The 27,215-nt window shown below is 40.5% G+C and overlaps 1 protein-coding gene across 7 annotated transcripts in view; it reads right to left on the minus strand.

The window, feature by feature from the left end:
* The window catches only part of GRM5 (glutamate metabotropic receptor 5), a 248,284-nt gene extending 228,735 nt beyond the window's left edge, over nt 1-19,549 (minus strand). Inside the window, exons 1-3 of one of the 7 annotated variants that reach the window (XM_048294511.1) lie at nt 19,534-19,549; nt 17,845-18,006; nt 9,311-10,191 (exon numbers count right to left, since the gene is read on the minus strand). In XM_048294511.1, coding sequence (XP_048150468.1) covers nt 9,311-9,989 — 679 coding nt within the window. In that variant the 5' untranslated portion in view covers nt 9,990-10,191; nt 17,845-18,006; nt 19,534-19,549. Of the gene's footprint in view, nt 1-9,310; nt 10,192-17,844; nt 18,305-18,342; nt 18,534-18,606; nt 18,694-19,140; nt 19,227-19,533 lie in introns of those variants that run through there. The other 6 variants (XM_048294510.1, XM_048294509.1, XM_048294508.1 and 3 more) reach the window with 6 other exon arrangements.
* Between the last annotated feature and the right edge of the window lie 7,666 nt (nt 19,550-27,215).

Below are 27,215 nucleotides of genomic sequence, written 5' to 3' on the forward strand. Positions count from 1 at the left end.
TAAAAAAACCCCACCGAACCTTGGGAAGGGTGACATAGTAAGCCAGGTAGGCAGAAGTTATGACAAGAGGGAGAGAGATAACTCTAAAGAGAAAAATAAACAGTATATGTTTACAGGCCACTACTGTATTGGTTTGCTAATAAGGTAAGAAATATCACTTTGTACACTGATCTATGGAAAACAGCTTCCTGCCTGACTTCAAGGTGAAGAAGTAAATGGAATATCAATTTCCCTAAGAAAAAGGGCACATGTTCTTAAAAATTAATTTGACAAAACTGGAAAGATTCATACAAGGACTGTAAGAAAACCTCAGCATCTGGAAAAGCCGCTTTACAGAAGTGACAGAACAATTAAAACTCTTTGGTTTCACCAAAATAAAGGTTAGAACAATGCCTGGGAAGAGAAGGTCTTCCCTAGCAAGAACTTATCACGATAAAGGGCTATAGGTTGGAGAAACACGGCTGGCTATTTCATCTGAAGAATGAGTAATTCACAGTCTGAACAGACTACCTGAGAGTGAAACCAACTGTCTTTATATGAGGTCCTTAGGTGAAAATACTCTGTGTGTATCTTCATAAACAATATGTTTTGGCCTAAGTAATAACTACTAATAACTAGCTGTCTTTTTATTACCTATCTTACACAGCAGGATTAAGATATGGAGAACAGATTTCTATAAATTCAAATCAGGGAAGGGTGAACATGTTCTGTTATTCTGCCATGTGTGATCAACTATAGTTTGTATATGCTTGCATTATGCACTCCAGAATCGCAACCTTGGACAGCTGATTTGTGTGCTGTAACTATCTTCACTGAGGTAAAGAAATTTCCTAGATCCTTATCACAGTCCCCCCACTATGATTTTGCGCCTCTGTTTTGGCAGTACCTCTATTCTTCCTCCTACTTCCTCTAATATCAAACAGGAAGTTAGAGGAAAACTATCTCAGGAGGAGAAGGTAAAAAAAAAAAATCTAACCCTAGTTAAAGACGAATAGGAAGCATCTGACTAGGTCACAACAGACTGAGAAACAGTCTGTGGAAGAATTTTCCTCATACATCTACTGTTCTCAACAGTTAGGTTGGATTTTTGGCCAGGGGATTCATTCAGTGTTTAGATGGTTTACCATCTATTCCAGATATTATCTTTCTAATTCTTCTACTATATATTACACTTGAGAAAAGCCGTTCCCCATACACTGTTTGCCCTTCGACAATGTAATTGATTTTATATGGAGGCTTTCACATATATCATCTTGACCATGTATCTGGCCAGCTATAAATGTTGTCAGACTTCCAGAAAGACAAATCAAACCCCTTAGTTAAAGGAAATTTTAAATACGTTCTTTTCCAGTCAGTATATTTAGAATTATGAGTTACATTATGTTCTTTTAAAAACAAGGCAGTGATTTATGAAAAAGATTTTCTGCAAATTCAGTTGCCAAGGTAGATGGCAACTGTTCTCTTAATAACCTTTCAAATCACTCCTTTAATGTATACATATACAATATAGTTATATAAACACCGTGTGCTACAGCATGGGCTGCCTCCACATCATAAGCCTGCAATCAGATTTTAGTAAGATGGATGCAACATTATTCTCTCTCCAGTGGCTTTCAAACTAAATTGAAGCAAAGTCTATAATTTTTGGCTCACCTCCAAGATCACTGTCTCCCGCATGATTCAAGAATCAGCTAGTTCAAGAACTACCTTAGGTAAGGCGGAAAAGTTTAAAAGATCCAGCACTTTGCCCTTTCTTAGCTTTCAAAGAAATCACAAATTAGCTGTTATAGGCACAGGAAATGTTCTTCATGTATGGACCAATGTAAATATCTATTCTGCTCCTTTACTGCACAGAAAGTTTCAAATTTTGAAGCACCGTTGACTTAATTCCTGCACTATTAAGGTGCCTACAACATGATTTTGATGCATAAAGATATTGACAAGTGCAGGATATCCTCTTTTTCCTTGTTTCTGTAGGAAATTAAATCCTATTTTCTTGTAATGTCTTTCCTACCTGGGGTCTTAAACTAGCACTCTGGAAAGTGGGTTCTCATCCTAGTCCTTCCAATGGTGTTGGATAGCTTTTTTCTGTCTCTCTCCCCTTGTTCCTGGCTCCCATCTCAACAGGGTTCTGATCACCCCTGAATTCTCAATTACAGGATCTATTTCAAGGAATATGAAATAATGTTTTGGGAGTTTTGGGGGGTTGGGGTTTTTTCTTCATATATCAAAATGTACTAACTGCACTTTTGACCATAAAATCTATGAAAAATTACTTCACAAACTGATGATTTAAATTTCCTGTCACTATGTAGCATGCATGAAAAAAGAAAAATCTACAGTGTGAAGGATAAGGAACACAGATTCAGAAATACCACAAAAGTTTACAAATAATGAATAATGAGACCTGGTTCATCATCTTCTTCTTAACTATTGGATTAATTTTGGATACATTTCAACATAAAAAATATTCAATTTGTATACAGGATTGGCGGCAAAAAACACATGCTAGAGGAAATGGGATGTGAGAGAAACTTCCAGCTCTTTCTCGAATAAAACACCTTTTGCCAAAACTGTTAAGGAACACTAACATTTGTGAAAAGCAATTAAAAGTTAACACAGTTTAGAACAAAGATCCCATTTGATTTATCAAGTTATCTTTTGTCAACTCTTAATATAACCACGCCAAGCAGTTTTTTTTGACCAACTTCTAAATGTTATCATAGCTTTAATTCACTAAAAAAAATTGTTATTTTAGCTTTGAATTCCAGCTTGGGACAAAAATTACTTCAGGAAATGTATTTTTTTTTTAATTGCATGGAATATCTGATTTCCACCACGTCCATAGCATGTAGTTTTCAATCTCAAAGACAAAATATCAGTGAGGGATACAGAAAAGGAATCATTGTCACTACTCATAAGCATCTGATAGCACATATTAGAAGAACCATCTTTCATAAAACTGCTCTGACCCAGTAAACAGTGTGCAGTGAAACTTTGTTTTCTGAAAGTTTTCCAAATATCATCAACTTTCTAGATCCCTCTCTGATTGAAGAGGTGCAGCCTGGGCAGGGGGACAGTAACTGTGCCATTTCCAGGCCTCAAGAAGTGGAAAAATGGAAGATGAAGCTGGAGATTGCTGGACTCTCGTTGTTTCTTCTCAGTGAAGGCAAGTTTCATGAGACTGAAACTTCCATTGAATTGCTATAGAGTCTAAGTGGCAGAAAAAGCGTCATTCAAACACTTAGTCCCTAACCAAAAGCAGCAAAGTGACATTTTGACAACACAAATCACCTGCTCTTATCTAAGCCCACCTTACATCATTCCTTTAAAAATTACTTTTCTTTTTAAGCTTTAGAATAGCACATCTCCTTGCTCACATTCCTTTTGCTGTCTCATGGTATTTGCCCTAAGAATCTTCATCCCCACTCACAGAATGCAGAGTATACCCCTCATTTTATATTTTTCTGTCAGTCAGGATCCTTCACAGAAGATGTGTTTGGCCTGAGCAGTCTAACAGCAGTATTAAAGTGTTGTCTGGGTAGTCCCAGACTGCAGAGCAGCACAAACATTAACTTGATGTTACTTCAGTTCTCTGTCTCAGGATTCCCAGCTGGCAGGTAGCATTTGCTCACTTTTCACAACTGGGATGCTAGGATAAATATTTGAAACTAGGGAAGAAAAAGGCTACCTCTGTTTCAGATGTCAACTTTCAATAAAAATGAGCAAGCAACAAGATAGGACTGGAACTTGAATTGGGTATTTGTTCCCCTCGTTTTCTTTCAGATGAGAGATATTTTTCAGTTTTGCTACAACAAGATTAATGTGATTAAGAGAATATCAAATTGTGATCATTTTGATCTCAAAATTTATGTTTGAAACAGTTTAAAAGTAATTTCAGAAAACTTTAAACACATAATTATTTCACCCAATGGCAAAAATTAAATATTGTTGGGATAGAAAATTCTCTAGTCTTTAGCTAGGAAATCCTTTAATTTTCAAAAATCAATTTTTAGAAATCGATTTTGTCTGCACCTGAAAATATTTTCATGGACTAGCACAGGTGTTCTTGGTATATTATTTCAAGATGGTTTTTTTCCTGCATATAAAGAATGAAAAGATATTACCTCTGCTTCAAATAAAATTAACCAAATTTTCAATTGTATTACTTTGTGAAAGGCAAATCATATTTCTGACCATGATACAATTGTTGTCTCTAAAGAAGAAAAATCTAGAGTGAAGGAAAGACCTCATATAAGTACAGTTTGTTCCAGGCAACTGGTTTAACTTCAACTTACTGCAGCTCTTTCATTCATTTTTTCATCCTATTCTCACAGACTATGATTAATTTTAATTTAGCTTTTTATTTGGGAGCAAAGGATGCAGGCAAAACCAGTCTTGTAACCAGACACTTTTGAACAAATAGGAAAGGAACTGTGTGAAATAACCCTTATGTGCAGGGAAAAAAAGGTCTGCTTTTGTTATGCTTGCTGAATTACATCCCAAGAAAATGAATGTGAACCACCTCTTTATATGCACTTATGATACATTTAAATGGAGGAGAGTGATGTTAAACACAGAGGACTTTGAGGATGAGTTTGATTCAATGTTTACCTGCAGAGCTGCCTAAGAAAATGTCAACAAGTTGCCTTATTTCTTAAGGTTGTGCTCAAAAGCAAATTACACCTTTTACATAACGAGAATAAACTTCTCCCTTGCCACCCCCAATATATTTGGCTTATTGTGTTTCAATTGTACCCCTGTACAGTTCTATTTTTCGAGCATACATCACCTCTTCACCCCATTCTGTGCAGCAAAATAAATGGTTTCCAATGGCAATGAAAATTGCCTTTCTAGTTATTAATTCATTTGACCCCAGGCAAATTTTAAGCAGAGATTCTCAGGGATTGATCTTGTTTCTGACTAGGAAGGCCTGATCAAAATGTCAGTCTGGTTAACAGGAGGGTATTGAGTTCAAACTGGCTTTTAGAATGAGGCTTTCAAACCTCAGTGACAGGAAAGGAGAAAATTGCACATATGATCTTTCAAAAAGACCAGGGAGTGCTTTCATATGGGAAAAGAGGTAAACAGGCAGTTCTGTCTCTTTCAGTAGCCAGCTGAAAGGGACTGGTTTCTCCAACCTGATTTCTCTTCCTGATTTCTCCAACCATTTTCAATTAACTGTGGTGTCAAGTGGTTAAGCAAGAAAAGGCTGAGAAAAATGCCCACGGTGCATGAGTTGCATGGCCCACCTGCACACCAACCATCACCACCCAAAAGCCAAATATATGCACAAATTTTCCTCTCTACACCTTCCTGTGTGCATTAGTTTCCACAGAGGTGGACAACAGTTAGCATGAGCTAAAAAGGATCTCAAACATTCTTGCAATACTGCGAAACTAGACATGGGGCCTTCTCTCTGCTGTGCTACTTCTCTTCAGAGAGAAGCACACACAGAATTCTAAGCTGCATTATTGACTTGCTGTCTGTCTGTGAAGTTGGTTTAAGAAGTGAATGTTGGTTTAATTTTAAGGAAAGTTTATTTAAGCTCTGCTCCTCTCACAGAAGTGGAAAAAAACATCTGTAATGTCAGAAAGAATTGGAACAGTAGGAACTCCAGCACACCCTGCATGCCTGTTGTAGTAATCCATAAATTTGAAGGCAGTGGCTTCAGGCTTTGAGCAACAGGTCCTTAGTAAAAGGAGTCTCACATCCCAGTTTGCCTCATTTCTGCTCACTCCTAGCTCCCTGCCATGCACTGCTGACTTGTCTGTTCATGGGGCCACAGTGTGGAATGTACCTCAGAACTGATATGGCTTTTTGAAAAACGGCCCTCATTGTGCATGAAATGTTTTATTTTAAAGACAGATCAGTTTAGAGTAGAGCCCCACAAGTGATTCAATGCAAGGAAGAGTTGGAGAATGGGGGAAGATAACAATGATAATGATTCCTGATACAGTCAAGCAAGGCAGAGTTACAACCCAAGGCTATATAAGACTTGTGAAGATTTCTGATAGGCCTGTGTAAAATACACTAGAGTAAGTGAATATGACCCTTGTTTTATGAGAAATGTCATTCATTTGTTGCTCACATTTTCTGTTGAAGAGATTGTAGAATCTTCCTCCTTAAAATTATAGGAGCTACACTGACAGCAGTCCTTGCTACCTTCCCATTTTTAAGAAAAAAATTTACTTTTAGTGGTCACTTGTACACTTGGAGGCATCACCTGGTTTAAATTGTAACGCTAAATGTCAAAGGAGCAAAGCTTACAAGAATCTCTCAAATTTTTTTCTGTATTTTAAATCTGGAAGTCTTGAGTAAGGATTTAACAACACAACTTCAGACCAACTTCCCAAAATATTAATCCACTGCAGACACAGATAATTAGTAAGTGCGTAAGGAAAGATTCAAACAAGAAGATTTTATTATGAAACTATTGATGTATGGCCAGGCCTTTCTTACACTAGACCAAAAAGAGATCTGTGAATTTATCTGCTGATGGGACTAACAAAGGAATGAAACTAACAGGCTTTTTATGACTCTTTTTTACTCCCCATCCAGCTTTGGAAGAGAGGACCCTCCCTCTCCTTGGAAATCCTTCACAGAAGCCAAAGATCATATTGATCGAGAATATGGTCATAAATGTCAAAACAGTCTTGTTAATAAATGAATAAATGAATGAAAATTATCTAAAGGTAATGAATGTAGCTGGCCAGAACTACTGGAAGCATGAAAAGAAGGACTACCTTCTATGGGTGGTCAAGATCCTACATCAATAAAAATCGCAAGGAGCAGGATTCAACAATTTTTTTTCTAGTTTGAAATAATACCTGTGAATGTAGGACACTGAGTTGAGTGGCATATTTAGAATGTTATAAATTAGCAGATACTATATTAAAATGAAAAATAATTACAAAATAAATAAATAATCTCTCTTTTGTTTATTTACTCAATTCCTTTTCTTTATCATTCATGTCTAGGGTTTTTTAACGGTAATTCAAAAACAAAAATGCAAGGGACTATGCATTGTCCCTAAAAAATGCTAAGACTACGTGCCATAGTCTTTGGAAAGTGCCCAGAACATCAGACACTGTCACATTTCAAAGAAATACCTTGATCAGTTAGTATTTTTCTATTCCATCATAAATACCATCTGTTCTATTGTAATAAAACTGTTGATGCTATTTACCTAGAGAGCCTATTTATCATCATTACCAGACTATGCAACTAGATTATAGGATCATAAGGTTCACCCAAGTTTAATGTTCTTTCACTGAAGTCCAAAATTATATTGCTGTAAATATGCTACAAATGAGGCCTCAGGTTTTAACAATGTTCCACCAACCATATCCCCTTTAATAATGGCAGAAGCAGGCACATTTTACTACATATATAGTTCTTCATTTCTCCTTTTTCACATTCAGCTCTTCTCTTATTTACTTCTCTTGTCTTGCCCATAGCGTCTATGTCCCACTCCAGCCCTTGTGTCCCTATTCCCTTCTTTCCAGTGCGCAGTACAAAGTTCCTCTGTCCTAAGATTAGTGTGCTGTATGCTACCATCTGCTCCAAAGAGTGACCTCAGAAAGTGGCAAAAGTACGTATTTTCACTCTGTGGAGAATCAGACCTTGATATAAGCATGACTATTCCCACACTGAATATAAAATCATCCTGTCTCAATAAGGAGAGGTGTAAAAGTTGTTCATAGCAAAAACTAGATGAGTCATCAAAAGTAGTCAGGATATAAAATTTTATGCTATTGTTAGTGGCATTGTTTTTGACCATGATGTTACTCATACATATTTGTGAAGGGAAGGCTGCACACCCAACCCTGCAAAGGCACCAGCTGGTGCAGAATACCTTCACTACGTGATCTCATGTAGAGTGATTTATATATACACTGTTTTATACACTGAAGCTTTACATTAAACTACTAATGTATTTAGGCATCCCCATACAAAAGAGGCTTCAGCTGTTTACCAGCTCTCACTATCATGATGGAAATGTGATTGCAACCATCTGCATGCAAATTCTAACCTTTTTTTTTTTAATACTGCAGAATTATCACTGCATATCCATAGGAGGGAAGAGATCTCGGCATTATACCATTGGACCAGCATCTCCTCAGAAGGGGTTTGAATAGTATAAATTCTGCCAGAGAAGCATACTCAGTGTGTGGGAAGGGCAATCTGCTCTCTATTGGTTGCAATAAAGCCAGCAGCATCTGCCGCTGTTCAGCAATGTCGCCACAACTACTCAATCTCTTAACATTCTTCGTTCTCAGATCGTATTCTGAGCCTGCCATTCAGCAGCTGCCTGTTTGAACAGAGACAACGTGGTAAGGTCCAAAACTCATCACAAAAGTTAATTCCATAAAACTCCTTAAATGGTGGTGTCATTAGGCGGGGGCTGATGAAACTTGCTCTTAAGGCAGTATGAAATTCTAGTCACTTCTAGCCAGATGAACTCACTCAACTATATCAGTACAAGGAATAATGAAATCAAGTACACTTTTCCATAGCATTTCCCTTTAATCATATACCCTTCTGAACACTGGGTGAAAGGCTTAAGCTCTATGTCAAATAAATAAAAAGAGGAAAGCCATTTAGCACACAGTTCTGATTTTCTGGACACCTGATGGAGCATAAATGTGTGAGGAAGAGTCAAGGAAACTTCCCTTGCTCTCTCCCAAAACCAATGGCCAGAGGCAGAGCAAGAAGTGGTGCAATATTCCATGGAGTACTATAAAAAGGATGGAAAGATTTCTGATCTCGAGGAGCTGGGACAATTTGCATTCAAATATTAGCCAGAACTGCATGTTTTCTAGTACCTATGCCTCTGTGGCTCAGATATTAAGCAGGAACACATTCTGACTCAGCTACAGTTTCAAATGATGATTTATCTCTCATCTGCTGTATGAGGACTGGATGCTTTCTCACTTCCCATTGGTTCTAAAATAGTCATAATTATTGTTCTACGTAAAGACACTGATTAGTAGATAAAGAAAAATAAATAAATGTCAACTAAATTAAATTAAGGTCATTTAGGAGACTCCAGATCAAGCACTTTTACCAATGAGTGGCCCTAGAGCACACACCATCCTGTGTTTCAAAGTTTGTTTTCAGCCGTTGACAACACGGTGATACTTCAGACCCACAGAGAATGCAAAGTTATTATTCAGTAAAGTAAAAGTCTATACTGTTGACAGCTGACTGGCAAAAACCCAACAACATCAAACTATCATCATCCATCAATTAGACCACATCAGAGTATTTCAAAGGCATTTTTATATGGTAAAAAACAACCTCTTACCTTCAGTGTGTACAGCAGAAACATAGGTCCAGTTATAGCGTTTGACAATGTCCACCATCGCCTTCGCTTGCTGTGCGTCAGATGGCACCACTCTCATAAAATACTTGAACAGAGTTTTGTCGCTTAGGTCCATGCTTGTGGCAGAATAAGCAATCTGAGGTATATTGAAAAGCTGCAACAAGTTCTGGACCTGGATAGCAACGGAGCTGGAGCCAGGCCCAATGACACCAACAATGGGTTTCTTGGAGCGGAAAGATGATGATGATCCATCCACACATCGCACCATCCCTTCCTCTTCTTCTGAAGAAATAAGAGAGTCCCTTATAAACTCAATGCTCTGCTCCAGAGCCACAGCAGAATGCCAGCAGGAGTCCCTTATTTCACATCCTAACGTTATATTTGGCAACAGTGTGGGGTCCAAATTAATTCTGTCAAGGGTATGTAGCATTGCCTCCACTCTCTGGATACCATACTGCTCTCTTACCTCTCCACATTTCCTCTCATGAACTTTGTCGACAGTTGGTTGATGATGGACAGAGAATAGAGCTCCAATGATAATATCACCAGGCATGTGTGCAACCACCCTTCTCTCATTCGCCTGTGCTGAAACCAAAAGCCCAAAGTTCCCACAGACATCCTCCTTCAACAGCAGGATTGCAAGGAACAGCAAAAGGACCATTTTAGGAAATGGTTTAGGCTGGTAGAGAAAACATGATGGAAAAAGTTGGAGAGCTGGTGAAAAGCAGTTATCAAATCTTCTGGATAGAAGAAGCACTATACTGCTGGTTAACCAGGAGTTGGCATGTGTTCTCTAAGGAGTCACCATCAGCTCCAAGTGGACAGCTATGCAGAGCTGCACATGTGGTCATAATCCTCATACCCTTCAAAAATTAATAAATAAGAGAAAGAGCTTTAAAATTATTTACAAAGTCAGCTTTATAATATTTTATAAAATTGCACCTACTTCTACAGTTCTCAATAGCTGTAATACATTGTCTACTGTGTACGCTTGCTTTCATCATTTTCAAGCTGGAAAACTTTATCTCAGTTAAGCGTTTCATAATCTTAGGCTTGTGCTTCTGCTAGTATAAATCAACTTCTTTCTTTTTGACAATCATGTTTAAAAATTCTTTGGGAAAATGTTTTCAAATGCACAAAAGACAGGCAAGTATTTAATTATACAGAAGAAAGGTGTTGCCATTTCTAATATGTGTCTTCGAAAACAATTCCCTTTAATTTTAGACACTTTCTATATCTCTAATACATATGCGACACTAATGTACCCTGGGCTGCACTCTATTATCCATTCCAGCACTAGGAAACTGCTGCTAACACACAGAGCTGTTATTCTAAGGAATGCAGAATGTATAAATCTATTTTTACTTTGCAAGGTATAACATGAAACAAATTAGCTTTTAAATAACATTAAGAAAACCGATTTTGTTATTAATATCTATATTTGTTTGAAGCGAAGGAACAGTAATTCTAAAACAGCAAAGCAGTGAAATTATTTAGACCTTTTTATATTCTTACTTCAAAAATCATCCAAAAGCAATTTGAAAAAACCTTATATTGTAGACAAACCTACAAACTTCACTGGTATCAAGAAGTCAACACAAAGACTGTACAGATGCACAATGCCTAAAATATTTGATCAGCTACGTTTACCTATAGACTGAAATGCAATCTGCACTCATCTTTACTGTTGCTGAAAGATAAATAGAAATAAATCAGCAAAGATTTCATATCTTGGGCTGTGGTTAACTTGTGGAACTAGAAAATGTACTTGAAAGTGTTCTGCACCTGGCAGTGGATTTTCAGGAGAATTCTTGCAGTTTTAAATATAGTGCTTAAACAGTGGTTTGCCAGGTCTTGATCCCTGAGCACATTAAAGTACCATCTACTCTCCTCACTTGCCAGTGAATATATTGATAGTACAGAAAGGTAAGTGCACTTTTAGATCTAAGATGATGAGTTACTTAGTGAACCATATGCCCGATTTCATTATTGACAAAACAACTGCAAAATTCTGGGGCAGAACATGATCTCAGTTTTATTGACATAAAACTTTTGATGCAATAAAAACAATTAAAAATTCCATACATTTCAGACACCACCAATCACTTCTAATCCATTAACAATGACTCTACCAGCACTTAGATATTGTAAAGTGAAAGAAACTATTGCCATAGAAAATCTACCTCTGTTTCTTTGAGTTGAAAATCTCACAGGATTTTAATCTTGAATTTACTCCTCACAGCTAGGTCATTCAGTATAGTGCCACAGTGAAAATCTTCCTGATTCTGAAGATTGACACACAAATCTAAAAACTTTCTTCTGCTTGATGTTAGACTTTCTCAATTATTGTTTTACCTAGATGTATAAATTATAAATTATTTACACAGAGGAGTAAGCGAATGAATTTGAGTGAATATTCCCAAATAAAAAGTAAATCCTTAAAAAGAGGAAACATTATATATAATATTTAAATGTTAATTGCAATATTAATAAGTTCATGTAATATTAATTTTAGTAATATAAAGTGCTAATAATAAAATAAGGTTCAGACCTGTACTGTAAAACACTTCAAGAAGGTTTGTGTTTTTTAAGTCTGTGAAGAGTTGGCTTATCAATACTACAACCCTGTGCCACTAAGGAATAACAGCTGTTCAGTTCAGGTTAATTAGTCTCTAATTACAGACTATCACTATTGCTTATGTCTTGCAATTATTTGTTCCATCACTCTGAAGTTGGTACCATATAATTTGCAAACAGTCAAAAGGATGAATGACAGGGGATATCTTCGTACAAGATCCCAGCTGTTAAATTCCTATACCTTTAATTAATTGAATGTATTATGACCCCCCCCCCAAAAAAAAAAAAAAATCTATTTATTAACTTACTAATATTTGAACAGAAACAGTACTCTGTTATTTGACACCGTGCATACTCATTTTTCTGAACTCAAATTAAGGCTACATGTCCAGAACACAAGTATATCTAGACAAGTGCCAGCTCTGCCTCAGACTGCAACTGCATATACAATTAGATGCCTTTTTATAGCCTACCTTCCTGTGAATCTGCAGTTGTATAAATAGAGAGACTTCAGGAGTTTGGGGTGAGCTCGCGGTATAAAAGAATAATCCAATCCATCATTTTAATTCTGCAATGCACATTCACCAAATTTTTTGGTCTTGTGTCTGTGGATTAAACAATTTCCATACAGGATATATGAGAAAGAGAGGGCAGGAAGGCCATTTTTATCTTCTTCCCTCCAAAGAGCAGCTGTTTGCTCTTCTTTGTTTATAGTTGTGTCTATCACTGTAAAATTACAGAGTAAAGAATGAAGCAAAGCTGAAGGTCTCCTTTATACTACTGGTTCCACAATACTAGGATATGTCATAGCTGGGGGATTCCTATTTCTGAAAGCAATAAAATCTTTCCACTCCATGGCATCCAAGGGAAAAGATGGTGCCAGGTGCAGACTGCAGTTCCTTCACAATTAATGAACTTTTTTCACTGTGTTGAAGCTAAAGTCTATTTACTTGGGACTTTGAAAAGTTCCTAATTACACTGAGAGCACTGCTTCTGTTTTATAGTATTGGGTTTAGTATTGCACATCCAGAGCACCTGAAGTCAATATTTTCTGTGTCCTTTCATGACATAATGAAAAAACTAGAAATTTATATTGACTAATATTTCAACATATTTGTATTGTGTAATAGAGGTCTGGTTCTCTGGTCTTACTCTTGTACTCATAAGCTTAAGAACAGAATGGTTGAGGTGGAAACAGGAAGTTGTCTGGTCCATTCATTCTGCTAACTGTAAGTTCAATTAAAACAGATTTCTTAGCTTCATGTCCAGTCAGGTTCTTAATATCTCTGAGAACGGAGACTCCACAACTTTTCTGGGCAACCTTTTTGACCACAGTCACAGTAAAAATGATTCTTTTCATGTATGTTTAAACAGAATTTCCTGTATTTCAATTTGTGTTTATTGCCTGTCATCCTTCTGATGGGCACAGCTGGCCATGCCATGAGAAGATACCCTGTGACTAATCAGGTAACAAATCCCATTTTAGGCAAAATGGCTGAGCAGAGAGCTAATAGACTAAGCATACTAATTATATTTCCTGGAGAATGTCTTCCTGAAGAGAAGATGGCCAAGGGAACTATTCAAATATACAATTTCACTGTGCTTCTCTCCCAAAAGAATCACATACAAATGCCTCCACATTTTGATTACAATTCTCTCTTACTACAGGAAGCATATTATTACAAGCAGGATGAGTATTAAAACAAAATTAAGTAAAATTTCATAAGCTTAAATATAACTCTTGTTTAATTTGTTAGAGATAATCCTAAAGGGAATTTGACATGCTATAGCCTTCAGATTGAGAACAGAGGTATTGGCAGTTTCAAAGACAGTGAACTCCTGAGTGTGTGCACAAAGTAATGGGAATAGTTTCCCAATTAATAATTCATCTGCTTTAATTCATTTTCATTGAAACATGCACAGCACTTAGGGTCAAATTTATTTTTCACACTGTTCAATTTTTTTCATCAACAATGGACTTATCCCAAATTTACTGAAACATAAGCAAAATGGAATCAGGTACTTAATCACTGGTGTGTCATGGTTTGTTGCTTATTTCAGTTACGGATCCAACTATAAACTTATCCTGAAGTCACACTCTTTAACAGCAGAGAACACTTTGGTCTCAGTCTTCTGGTGCACTAACTTCAGACTTGGAGCAATTGCAGAAGAAGTAGGGCAGAAAAATAACACTGCCTCTCTGTCCTTTGCTCAGTCTGCCCTAGACAAAAGTTTACGTACTACCCATGAATGGTAGTAGTACCCATACTACTGTGACTGAAGACACAGATCTGATGAAGCACTCAACATGTACCTGTGACCTCTGTTCTCCCTGGCAACATAAACTTCATGCCAGACTCTGTCTGGAGAAACTCTCAGCTGTTCCCTTAGGGCAGAGTTCCAGCTACTTCATGTTGAGGTTTAACGGAGTAGAAAATGAGGATCTGTAAAATTCCATGAAGCACCACACAAATCTTTCATTATTAAAATATATAAATCTTTCAAAATTATACAAATCTCAAATGCATGTCCATCTGTACTTGCAGTCTGTAGAGGCCAAAAGAAACAAAAAACACGCTAATATCTAAGGGCATTAATTGAAAAACTTGATCAAAAATAAGACTATGAGCAGTGGTTCAGAAAGAGCTGATTTTCCACTATATTTGTGGCTGAGAGTTGCTACATGGGATGTGTCTGACTGTTGCTAGGGGTTTCTGCTCCCGCAGGTGTAGCTGTGGTTAAAGCTGTAGGGTGACCTCCTTTCCACTGGGGCTTACATTATTATAGCAGCGCCCACTAGTGACCCCGCAGAGAAGCACCTGTGCTTTGCAATCTGAGCCTACTTGGCTCGATGGTTTCTAATAGGCAAAAGACCAACTCGGCTAAGGGAAATTCTTTTATTTATTTCTTTCGGTATCATGGGAAAAAAAAAATTAAAAGAGAGAAGCGGCAGCGCTTCCCTTCGGGTTTCTTCTTTGTTACACTTTTGTGTCGTTCATAGTACCTGAATCTTCAGGCAGATTTAAATAATAAAAGTAAAATGCCAGTTTACTTATCAAAGAACAGTGCTGTGATAGAGTGAGAACTCATGGCCCAATCCAGGAAAACACTTAGGAATATGTTCTGTGCTTCTCAGAAGAATACTATTGGTCAAATATCTGTAAAAACTTATCTAAAGTTTCAGGTTCTCCTTAAAGGATTTTCAGGATCAGAAAAGTCACAAAAACTAACGTCCTTAAAATCCATTCATTTGTAGTGACAAAATTTACTTATGTGTTATGTTTGTATAACTTAAAGCCATATACCTGCTGATTAAATGCTTTCCAGGCATTCATTTACAATACATACTGCATTTAATTTAAATACATCAGAAATGAGATAATATATGTCTATATGGATCAAATCAGTATATCCCAAGGAATTAACCTATATATTATCATCAAAGAAGAAAAAAACATAGTGAGCAGCAACTGAATTACTGATTCAGAGTCAGTCATGTCACTTATCTCTCAGTGAAGATCTTACCGTAGCAAAATATGGAACAGCCTTAGAGAAACAGTTACATAAGGAGAGAGATGTCTCAGCTCATCTTGATTTGGACCAATGTTAGGAGAAAGTACACTCAGTATGCTAAGCTTTGCTGACTTCTGCTATGGCATTGCAAACTCCAAGCATTGCGTTCAAGCTATTCTGACAATCTCTCTTCCAATGTTCTGGGGAGGCTCATTTTGCAGGAAGAGGTCCCCCCTACACATTCCTCAGAGGCAATTCACTTTGGTCACACAAAACCTGATGCACTCAAATGGTCTTTATTTGAAAATCATGAAATATGACCACCCTGTTCTGAGATTTCTACTATGGTTTATTTTTTCTGTCCCCAAAATAACCAAAAGAAACCAAAAACCCAACATCAAGCAAACATTGTTCATTACATTATCAGGTCTGCAAATTCCAGTGGACGTTGGATCAAGCTCTTTGACAAAAAAACACCAGCCTTGTACAAAAGGAGAGACTACAAAGCAGTTTTCTATAATTCCACTTAGAAATAGTTAAAAGCTAAGCAGCAAGGGAGAATTTTCACCATTTAGTCAGAACATCCACTGGAAGTAATAGACTGAAGTGTTGATCATATTTCTTCATAGCTAATAAACAGAGAATGCTTTAATTATCAACAAGACACTTAGCAATCCCTGGAAGTTCTTCCCCATGTTATGTCCACACACTCTTTCAGGTTGATGAAACAATTTTGGCTTTAGTATGTAGGTGTTTAACTTCCGAGGGAAACTTGCAATGACTGCTGTAATTTGGCAAATATACTACGTATTGCTGCTGTTACCAAAACCCAGTTATACCATATGAAGCAGGAACTAATAGCTGAGGTGTGTTTTCATCTGTAATCCTAGACATTTTATTAATTGATAAAACTATATGGGATGGAGGAGGTGATCGAGAAAAGGCATCAGCAGTTTCAGAAAACATTTTCCAGCAAGTCGCAACAAGAGTAGTTATGGTGGGATGCCAGTAGTACCACTATGCCAGAAACGTCATAACTATGTTTGAAAATAAAATGACGGAAAATCTACATAGGGACCCCAAAAATACTCTCTGAACATTTGAAATAATGATCAACGCTGTGATTGTGTAACATAAATATTAACATGTAGTCAAAGTATTTGAGAATTTGCAAAATATTAGCATGCAATAGAAATGTTTAGGAATGCGGTAATTAAAAAAAACAAGGCATAGGGAGTTTAAAGAGCCTGACAGTTAACTCTTCGATACATCTTCCCCTTTCAGGATTTAGAGTGGTGTATTTTCAAGATGATCTTCTGTCCCTTTTGACGTGATCCCCTACTTTGTCTTCAAGACTAGGAGAAAGAAACGTCCTGGCTCTCCCTACACCCAGTCACCCCCTTCCCACCACCGGAAATTGCTTCTCAGGGATGAGACGGAATGTGAGTAGGGCTGTCGGGGTGGCGGAGCCCCAGGGTGCGGGACAGCGCTGCCTGCGGGCAGCGGGCAGCGGAGGGGAGCGGGCTGCGGGCAGCGAGCAGCGAGGAGCGGGCGGCGAGGAGCGGACGCTGTCCCTGGTGCTGAGCACCGCCCGCCGCTGGCGTTTGCCGCCAGGCAGGTCTGTGCAAGGGGAAGATAAAAATAAAACAACCTAGAAATCAACCGACGGTAAAAATTGCCGTGGTGGTCACATTTGGCAGGCAGGATCGCATTTTTACAAATAAATGCATAGACCTGGGTCTTAAACTACTGGACAAGGTTAATTCCCAGCACAGCTACCTGCGCTGCCACGACTGAGTGGCTGTGCATACAGACGTGCATGTGTGCATGCACGCTGGTGCTTAGGTCTCTGTCTCCCTGCTTGGCTGGTGGTATTGCTGTCCCCCTCAGTCCATAGTGAATCATTTTTGCACGTGGAGAGATTAGCTTTGATAATTAAATAAGGAACAGACGGGACTCGCTGAGCAGAGCCAAGTGATTTGTCCCAAGGTCACACAGAAAAGTCTATGGCTGAGCTAAGCCTGGCTCTCTCTGGAAAACAAATACATTCCCGTTTCCATTATACCCTCCTAGCAAGACAAATCCCCAGTTGTGAGCAGAGGAACTATACCACACACATCACCAAGCCCAGGTATGACAGTACCCCCAGACCCTGCAGCCCCACATATACCATGCTCCCGCGGAGGGATCAGTGCCAGCTGCCCTCCAGCATCCTGACCCCGTCATGCCCCTGCAGTCCCTAGAGAGGTACCCCACCGGTTGGCTTGATGGTCCCCCAGGAGTTGTACTAGTCCTCCATCAACGAGGGTACTGACCAAAAGCAAGAAGAAGGGAAGGAGAGGGGGAGAAGAGTCCCTCCTCTATCCACAGCTTTTCTGTCCACAATCCGGGGCACATAAATACCTTCTCCCAACCCACAGCGTTACCTTGTCAGTGGCAGCAAGTGCTTCTTCCCACAGTGGTGGCAAAATGGTCCTTTTGGTGGCAATAATTAAGACAGGTAGGGGTAGGCACCTCCTATTTTCAGCGACGGCAGAGATAGCACTCCTTACACAGACCTTCTGGAGCTGAATAATCCTCAAATGCCTCTGCAAAGATCACCAGCAGGTGAGACCCACTCGGCTAGCATTGTCACTCCTTCAGCTATAGGCACAACCTATTTTCTTCTGATCACAGGCAAATGCTGAGGACCGCGTATCCTACCCCCGCGAATGCATGCACATACACACACGCCATGCAACACGCTGTTCTCTCAGCATCGCCCAAATCTCATTTGCAAGAGGCGTGAACGGTCCCTGGATTTAAGGGAGGGGGAAGGCATGAGGAGGAGGAATAAACAAACAAACGATGAAACAACAGATGGGTCTTTGCTCTCTGCTACCACAGCCCTGGTCTTCCTAAATACTTGCTGCAGCCTGACTCACCTGCTTAAACACCTCCGCCCTTCCTCACATATGCACAGTAGCAATCTCTCTATGTTTATAGTGAGCTAAGCCTGCGTTCTGCCCTGTGAGGAAATCTCTCCAGATGCTCTGAAGGGTGTAAAGTCCCCCTACAAACCGACACCTCTCTCTCGCACTACACTCCGGCAAGTAAGAAAGAGGCAATCGGTTCAGAACAGCATCATCCAAAGGAAAAAAAAAAAAAAAAAAAAGCTGTTTAAAACGGAGTCGAGGGGAAGAGTTTACCCCTGCGGTCCCGGCGACCTTTTGTGAACTGACCCCCGAACTTTGCTGTCCGCCAGGGTCGCGGTGCCCGGGACCCGGGCGCTCCGCTGCTGCACCGGGCTGGGGGACGAGGGGGCTTTTCTTATGGGCGAGTACCGGGCTTCAACGCAATTTTTTAGTGCCACCAAGTGGCATAGATCCCTCCAGGAAACCAAGCAGCATGCCAGCCTGGGCTCTGCCTGCTGCTCTCTGGCAAGGGGAGAGAGGGGGATGCAAGAGCACCGACCAGCCCTCTGCACACAAACACACAAAAACACACACACACACGCAGAAATATCAAGCAGAAAGGAGGGACTGTTTGCCACTGGAAGGACAGGTTGCCCTCTCCAGCCTTCGCCCCTTCCTTTGCCTGCAGGGTGACCACACTGGGCACGGCGAGATGAGGACAGATGCCCCTGCCAAGGGCAAACCGAGTTGCCAGCCCCACAGGCGGGTTGTGCCCCGGCTTCTGTCCCCCGTGGGCTGCCCCCCGCTCCTCCCCACGGCAGGTGTTACCTGCAGCCACCCTTTCCTGCCGAGCACTCTCCCCTCCGGCATCCCGGGCTCTCTGCACCCAGAGGCTCTGCAGTTCCCTGCCAGCCCCCTGCCTCCTAAGCCAGCATCCCTGGACCGTATCTGCAGACCTATGAACAGGCTTTTTATTTGCCTACATTCTGCCCACAAGCTCGGTACCCTCCGAGCCCATCCTCTTCCCCGCCCTCCCACAAACCCCACAGCAACACTCTTGCCTGCTAACTACCTGCTGCCCGCACAGCACATCTACCTTTCCTCGGTTAACCCTTCCCTTTGGAAGCCAGCCGAAGCTTTACCTTCTCCTCCGGTATCCCTGCATTTTCCCAAATTCTCCCCCTCCCTCTCTCTCCCGTCTCGCTGCTCAGCCCCACACACCCGGCTCCTGCTTCCATTCACACCCAGTCATCCCGCACGGCACCGCTTCGTTCCATTCCTCCCCCCGGGGTGGGCACAGGGCCGGGCGCGACGGCTCTGAGCGCGGGGAGGGGGTTGTGGCTAAGCGTGGGTGGGTGGGAAAGGTCCGAGGTAGTCTGAGCCCTGACAAACTTAACACATCCCTGTTCTCCTACTGCAACAACAATGAACACCAAGCAACCATCACAACACAGTGCCAGACAGAGATCATTCCTTTATTCAAAGCTATTCTTAGCAAATAAATTTAAAAACAAAGTAAAATAAATAAATAAATAATAAAGCAAAATGCCATTTAAGTAAGAGCTGATCTGGCATTTAAAAGGCTGCTGGGTCTGACCATTTACCAGGCTGTATTTGCAGAGAAGGATTAGCTCGTGCATCCATTTTCAAGAATTAACAGCCTTTCTCTGCCACTGCTCCACAGCTTGACACTCCCTGCTGGTTCTCCCCTCTTTAGGTTGCTGCTTAAAATATCATCTCTTTTTATTTTTTTTAAAGCAGCTACTGAATGACCCAAATCCCAGCCACTACATGGTGTGGCTTCCCCAGTGTGACTGCATTGCCATATCCAACCTGCACCATGTCCTCCTCACACCCCTGTCCCTCTGAGTTAACTTTGGTAAAGTTGTTAGGGCATAGAGGAAGAGGAAAAGTCTTACTATGACTCCATCTGTGCTTCTAATTCCCTGTTATCCTTTTATTGCTGTCTCTCTTAAACCAGATTACCAGCTTGACTGCATCTTTCACCCCAGATTGTGAAGGATATATATCCCACATGTCCTTATCAGGTGTGGAGTATGGCTTCTTTTTCCTTTGCATCGTCCTTCAGTCCCAGCCAAGGCCTGGCTGGGAGCCCATCAGCTGGCACCTGCTTCATGCCCTTACCCGGCTCTCCTGGCTCCTTCAGTCATGGAAGCCCTGGAAAAGGCCAGGTCTTAAGCAGAGGGCACTGAGAGTGTGTGTGGCTCTAACTCTTGGTTTCCTCTACACAGTTCCAAGAGCTTCTGTGCTGGTGCTTGAAGGGATGAAGGTAGGTTATTACATGACAGGGGACACCCCTAGTTACCATTCCTGTCAGTGCCCTGGGGGGCTGACAGGTAAGGAGCATCTTTCCTCTTCCTCCCTATGCCCATGCTTCTCTCAGATGTTGTCTTCCTCATGAACCATGTGATGTGAAATGTCTAGAAGGTCAGGAGCCTGGAGACAGAGAAGAGAGGGAACATATATTTGTAGAAAAAGCACAAATAGACAGAAGGAGTGGAGGGTGCTGTCCGTAGAAAGGAATGGTGACACCACAAGCAAAGTGTTATTACTGTGCACAGGGGTCTGGAAGGAATCAATGCTGGATGAATCGAGGCAGAGGGGAGGTGCCGTTGCTTTGCTGAGCTGTCACAGCAGTTGCCTGCCTTCCCCTGGGACTGGGCGTGTGATGAGGGAGTCAGAAAGCAGCCACCTCCCACTGGCAACAGACACAGCCAGCTGGCTGGCAGGGAGCTGGGTGACCCACAGCCGGAGAGGGAGAGGATCCCCACACAAGCAGGACACACAGAGTTGTGTAGGAGCAACCACAGGGGATGCAAAGCAGCTCCTACACACACATCCCCAAGGACTCCCTGTGAATCAGAGCCCAGAGTCAGAGTTCACTGTGCCAGATGTTTGGAGCAGCTGGATCAAAGATTAAAGGAGGCAAACAGAATGGATGGGAGTGGCCATGGCATATACATTCCTAATGCCTCTCGTTGACCCTTTAAATGGGGTCCCAATAAATACAGATATATATAAAAGGTTCTTCTCCCTTGCTCTCTTTCTCCCCTTTCTCCCCTCCTCCCTTTCCATCATTCACAACCATTTTAGAGAACCCATAAAATTAGCCTCTGTCTTCTCTACTGATGGTAGTTTCACTTTCCTCAACCAAAAAATTTTCCCTCCTATTTTGATACTATTTTTAAAGTTAACAAAATGAAAGCTTCCTCTTCCTGTTTGCAACAGCATCAGCAAAAGTTAAATAAACTGGTACCTGAATAAGGACATATAATAACTAAATTTTACAAGCACAGTATTGGTCACATTCATTTCTTCTGTGGCAGTAGCACCTATAAATACTAGCACAAGGCTGCACATTTGCTGTATCTCTGCACTCTGAGGAGCTCGTGCATACAAAAAATTGCAGGGGTAAAAAGAGTGTGAGTAAGTCTCCAGTATAATCAGTGTCTCTGAAGAGCATCCTAACCATGCTAACATTTTAAGATAGAAAATAAGGAGACTAAAGGAATACTAATTTGGATTCTCCTCAATTCCAGAATTAATAAACCCTGTGGGACACAGGCAGCACAATCAGAGAAAAAGTGTGGACAAGAAGGTGATGTTGTATCGACCAAGATAAGCTAAGTGCCTTCTTAGGAAATCATCTCTAAAACAAATAAAAAAACAAAACAAAAAAAAAACAAAACAAAAAAAAAAAAAAAAGAAAAGGAAAAAAATGGATATGATGTGTTTGTATTCATATATATATACACAACAGTATTTGTTCCCTTTTGGATAAGGTGGAGAAGATGGAGCCAGGTGTGAATAATCCAACCTGCTTAAAGTTCATGACATAACTAAAATCAAGAAAATTACTCTCGCCTTCCTAACAGGTATCCTAAAGGCAAGTCTTTTATGTAGAAGGAGAAAAAAGGTGCAAAGTATGCTATGCAACACATATTAAAAGAAAACAGCAGCCTGCTAGGGTATAATAATACTTTTAGAATCCTTATCCTTAGTTTGTGTTGTTCTTCCAGCCTTGAGGAATGCAAGGGCCTGACTTTATATGTCTCTTTTGTAGAGATTTATATATAAACTTCATATTCTCTTAAGAGTTGTCTTCGTTTCAGCTACCATAGGGTTAAGTTCTTCTCAGTGGCAGTTACAGTGCTGTGTCTTGGATTCAGAATAAGAAATTTTGGGGTTTTGCTAAGTCAAGTTTATCCTAACTCAAGGACTTTTTTTCTTGTCTCTTTCTCTGCCGGTGATGAGGTACACAAAAGAAATTGGGAGAGAGCACAGTTGGGACAGGTGACATGAACTGACCAAAGGGATATTCCACACCATAGAACTGCCATGCCCAGTATATAAACTGGGGGGAGTTACCCAGAAGGGCAGCAAATCTGGGGTCGGGAAGCGGAGTCTGGCATCCGTAAGCAGATGGTGAGCAATGGCATTGTTCATCACTTGAGTTTTCCCACATCATTATCATTATTATCAACATTTATGATCATTACTGTATTTTTATTTTATTTTTGATTATTAAACTGTTCTTGTCTCCACCTACAAGTTTTATGTTGACTCTATTCCCCATTCCACCAGGTTGGGGGTGGGGAAGAGGGGGTTTGAGCGAGCATCTGAGTGGTGCTTAATTTCCAGCTGGGCTTAAACCACTACAGAGTGAACACAGGAGTATTGTATTTTGTAGGGTGCAGTTCATGTGATTTATCTTAAACATTTTGTTTAGGATGACAAAGAAGGAGATATTAAGATGTGTCCACTTCTCTTCACCAATTCCAAAGTGAATTTATTCCTCAGAGGAATATCCATGTAGTACCAGTGTGCTTTCAAGGAATCTGACTAATTTTTCACTCCTGGTTGTGCGTTGGTATAAAGGAGACAGTGAAATACCCAATACTTTGAACACTGTTCTAGTTCTGTGCAAGGAAGCAACCCAGCTCTTAGAAGCTGGTAAAAATCAGAAACTCCAAACTGAACCTAGCTCTGGAGCTCCTTCAGTGTTATTCAGGCCCTGGGTAAGGATTCTTACCTTAGATATAGATTTAGAATCGAAAATTGGAGGTGCCTGTAGGATTGTGTTTGGCCTGACCCTTATTCTCATCAGTGGAAAACAGGACATGAGAGAGGAAAACAGAATACAGAGCTCTGAGAAGGATGATTGCATGAAGTGTGTAAAAAGGGAACGAGAAGTTATCTATGGAGATTTATGTGAGTAATGGGATGTGGCTAAGAGATTGTAGCACACAGATGTCCTCAGATTTACCCACAAGAAGTTATTTTAAGAGAATAAAAGCAGTTTTCTTGGCATCTGAGTAAAAACTAGCACCAAATGGTTGTATTTACCCTAGGAAATTGTTCTATGTGTCCTCCCTGTAACTCCTTCTTTGCACCTTCTAGAGAATTAATTTCATATCTAAAGTAGCTATACTTGCCAAAAGGGGTAAGTGGAACTTTTGCAGAATTGCAACTCTGGTTCACATGAGTAGGAGTATTCAGGGGCAGTAACTCTAACCTAGGAAGTTTGGTTTATATTTACCTTTATGACTAAAGGTATTATTCCTATTATTCAAGTTCAATTTCCTGCTGTTTGAAATGTTATAAGCATTTTTGACTTTATAAAATCAATAAAAATGTATTACATTTACATGTTTTCTTCTTGCTTCCTCTGTTATTTCCATTTTTTTTAAGTATGTGCACATTTTATATTCACCTACTGTATCCTATGCTATTCCAATCACTATTTTCCACCAAAGAATTTTAGCTCAGTCATCAAGAGACTCAAAACTGATGCGTGAGGATCTTAATTAAATGCAGTGGGCACATGCACCTTGAAAGGAGAGCTTAGGGTATAGTCAGGCCTCCCTATTAAACTTGAGTGAAATGCACATAACTCCAAAACAAAACCAAACAAAAATAAATTCGGTACCACTAAGGTTCTCAGAAAACTCCACAACCTAAAAAGATGTTTTTATCTGTGCTGAGGAAATTGGTTTAGCATTCTCACATCATTCAAAATCTGATGCTGCTGCTCCTATTTCTACTCAGCGACTTCCAATCTGAGTGGGGGAGTGCTTCTAATGAAGGCTGAAAGAATGAAACCTCCAATTATGCTGCCGTATGATACACTATCTTCTCTCTGCAGTGAGAGTAGAGTACTGAATGGGTGAAACTCAACCAGTTTTGAACTCATGTTTTGAACTCATGCCTGATAACCCCAGATTGGCATCTTCAGCTGAAGAGTGGGGAGGCAATGGCAGCGGGGACATTATGTTGTGAAGTCCCCAAACCTACATAAAATGGGATCAGATTTGTGTCAGCGTTATTGATTCATGTGAATACAAGGCAGAAAAGTTCCTGGCTCTGAAATAAATTCTTCCCTGAGAACTCTGCTCATTCCAGGATCCAGACCTTGCACTCATGAGAAAGAATAATATCAGAGGTAAACATTCTTACAAATTCATTTCATTCATAGAATCTTAGATTGGCATGGGTTGGGAGGGACCTTAAAAATCATCTCACTCCATCCTCCCTGCCATGAGCAGGGACACCTTCCACAAGACCAGGCTGCACAAAGCCCCATCCAGCCTGCCCTTGAACACTTGCAGGGATGGGGCATCCTCAGCTTCCCTGGGCAACCTGTGCCAATGTCTCACCACCCTCACAGCCAAAAATTTATTTCTTATATCTAATCTAAACCTTCCCTCTGTCACTTTAAAACCATTCCCCCTTGTCCTATCACTACACACCCCTCCACAAACCCCCTCTCCCTCTCCTTACTTGTCAGATCTTTTAGGTACTGAAAGTTGCTAGAAGGTTTCCCTGGGGCCTTCTCTTCTCCAGGCTGAACAGCCTCAATTCTCTCAGCCCGTCTTTACAGGAGTGGTGTTCCAGCCCTCTGATCATCTTCATGGCCCTCCTCTGGACTCACTCCAACATGTCCATGTCCTGTTTGTGTTGGAGGCCCCAGAGCTGGATGCCAAGATGTTAAACAGGACTGGTCCCAACACCTATCCTTGAGGAATGCCACTTATCATTGGTCTCCAATTGGATATTGAGCTGTTGACTGCAGCTCTTTGTAACTATCCGACCAAATCCTTATCTCCTGAGTGGTATATCTGTCAAATTCACTTCTATCCAACTTAGAGACAAAGATGTTCTGCAGGACAGTGTCAAACGCTTTGCACAAGTCCAGGCAGATGACAAAAGTTGCTCTTTCCTCATCCACCAACACCATAAGTCTGTTGTTAGGAAGCCTTCAAATTTATCAGGCATTTGCCCTCAGTGAAGCCATGTTGGCTGCCACCAGTCACTTCCTCAGTTTCCATGTAGCTTAGCATAATTTGCAGGAGGATCTGCTCTATGATTTTACCAGGCACAGAGGTGAGACTGTCTGACCTGTGGTCCTCGTGGTCTTTTTATTTTCCTTTTTTAAAAATGGGAGTTAAGTTTTCCCTTTTGCAGTCAGTGGCTACATCACTGGATTGCCAGGTGTTCTCACATAAGAACGCGTGCCTGCTCCTATCTGCCTATAGAAGGCCTCATCTGTTCGGTCTTCCTGGTTGAAAGCAGTCTCCCACTAGAAAGTGACCTGCCTCTGCTCTCCCTTTCATCATCTCCCACAAGCTCTTTGATTCCCACGTGGAATTTCATGCATTCCAGCTCATTGTTGACCATTGTGGAGAACTGCCCTTTGGTTGAAGAGCCACCCTCAGGACTACCCTGCATGAAAACAAACCAGAGGATAAAGGTGATGAATTTCCCTTGAACAAAACTCTGTCCTCCAGATGAAAGTGGCAAAATGTCACCTCAATGCTCCATGCTAATTATCTTACTTTCAGCTGAAACACTGATATTTCCAGCTATTCTTGGCCAGCTGATTCCTCCTGCTGGCACTATGATAGGAACCCCGTTCCCTCCATGAACAAAGGAGGTTGGCAAAGGACTGGGAAATACGTAGCACAGAACAACCTTGCTCCAGCAGTAACACAGACTTGGATCAGCACGTGCCTGCTTGGCAGTTCACCTGCCACAGAAGGTGACTTGGAGCCAGCTCTGTCTCCTTGGTTGTAGCTATTTTTGTGCAAAATGTAATCTCAGAAGCAGAACTAGTAACAGTGGCAGGAGGCATAGATACAAAATTATTTCAGTCCTTCACCTTCCCACAGGACACCAAAACATGGCAAGAAAGGACTAAGGCAAGCAGAAATCAGAGGTGTTAAGTTTGGTGTATGTCTTTAAACTATGAATCCCTAATATTGCTTTCCTAGGTAAACAATTACTGAAGTTACCATAGGAACACTGACTTGACTAAAATAGTCTTTGTATTTTGAAGATGACTACTTTTTTGAGACCCAGCAATGTGGCTGCTGTTCACAAATTAGTTTCTGTCAAATTAATTAATTATGTATGGCCCATTGAAGAAGCAGGTGCACCTCAACTTTTTACTGGCACTGAGCAAGCTCTTGAATTTGTGAAATGGGGATTTTTTTGTTTTTTTTCTTTTCATTCCTGAAATGGAAGAGGCTGATGAAGAAAATTAGTAGATAAATTACTTTGAACTATAATTAAATATCAAATGCAGTTCCCTTCTCTTATATACCTCTTTTTCCCTTAGATAAATCTATCTACACAACCACCCAAAAACTTTTCTCTGTCAAACTTTCTTCCTTCAACTATCAATGCACACTAAAAGAAAATACAACTAAGAGAAATGCAGCTTTCTTTTTGGATGCTTTATGACTCTAGATGTATAAGGGTGCTTTATTAAGACAAAACACAGTTGAATGGGCATATCCTATTTTTACTTGGGGCTTCTCCCAATATCTCTTCTGGCTGCTTCTTTCAAGGTCAAGAGCTGTGCCATGGTAGCCTGCTGGATG

Source organism: Corvus hawaiiensis, chromosome 2 (assembly GCF_020740725.1).
Source record: "Corvus hawaiiensis isolate bCorHaw1 chromosome 2, bCorHaw1.pri.cur, whole genome shotgun sequence".
Classification (NCBI taxonomy): Eukaryota; Metazoa; Chordata; class Aves; order Passeriformes; family Corvidae; genus Corvus; species Corvus hawaiiensis.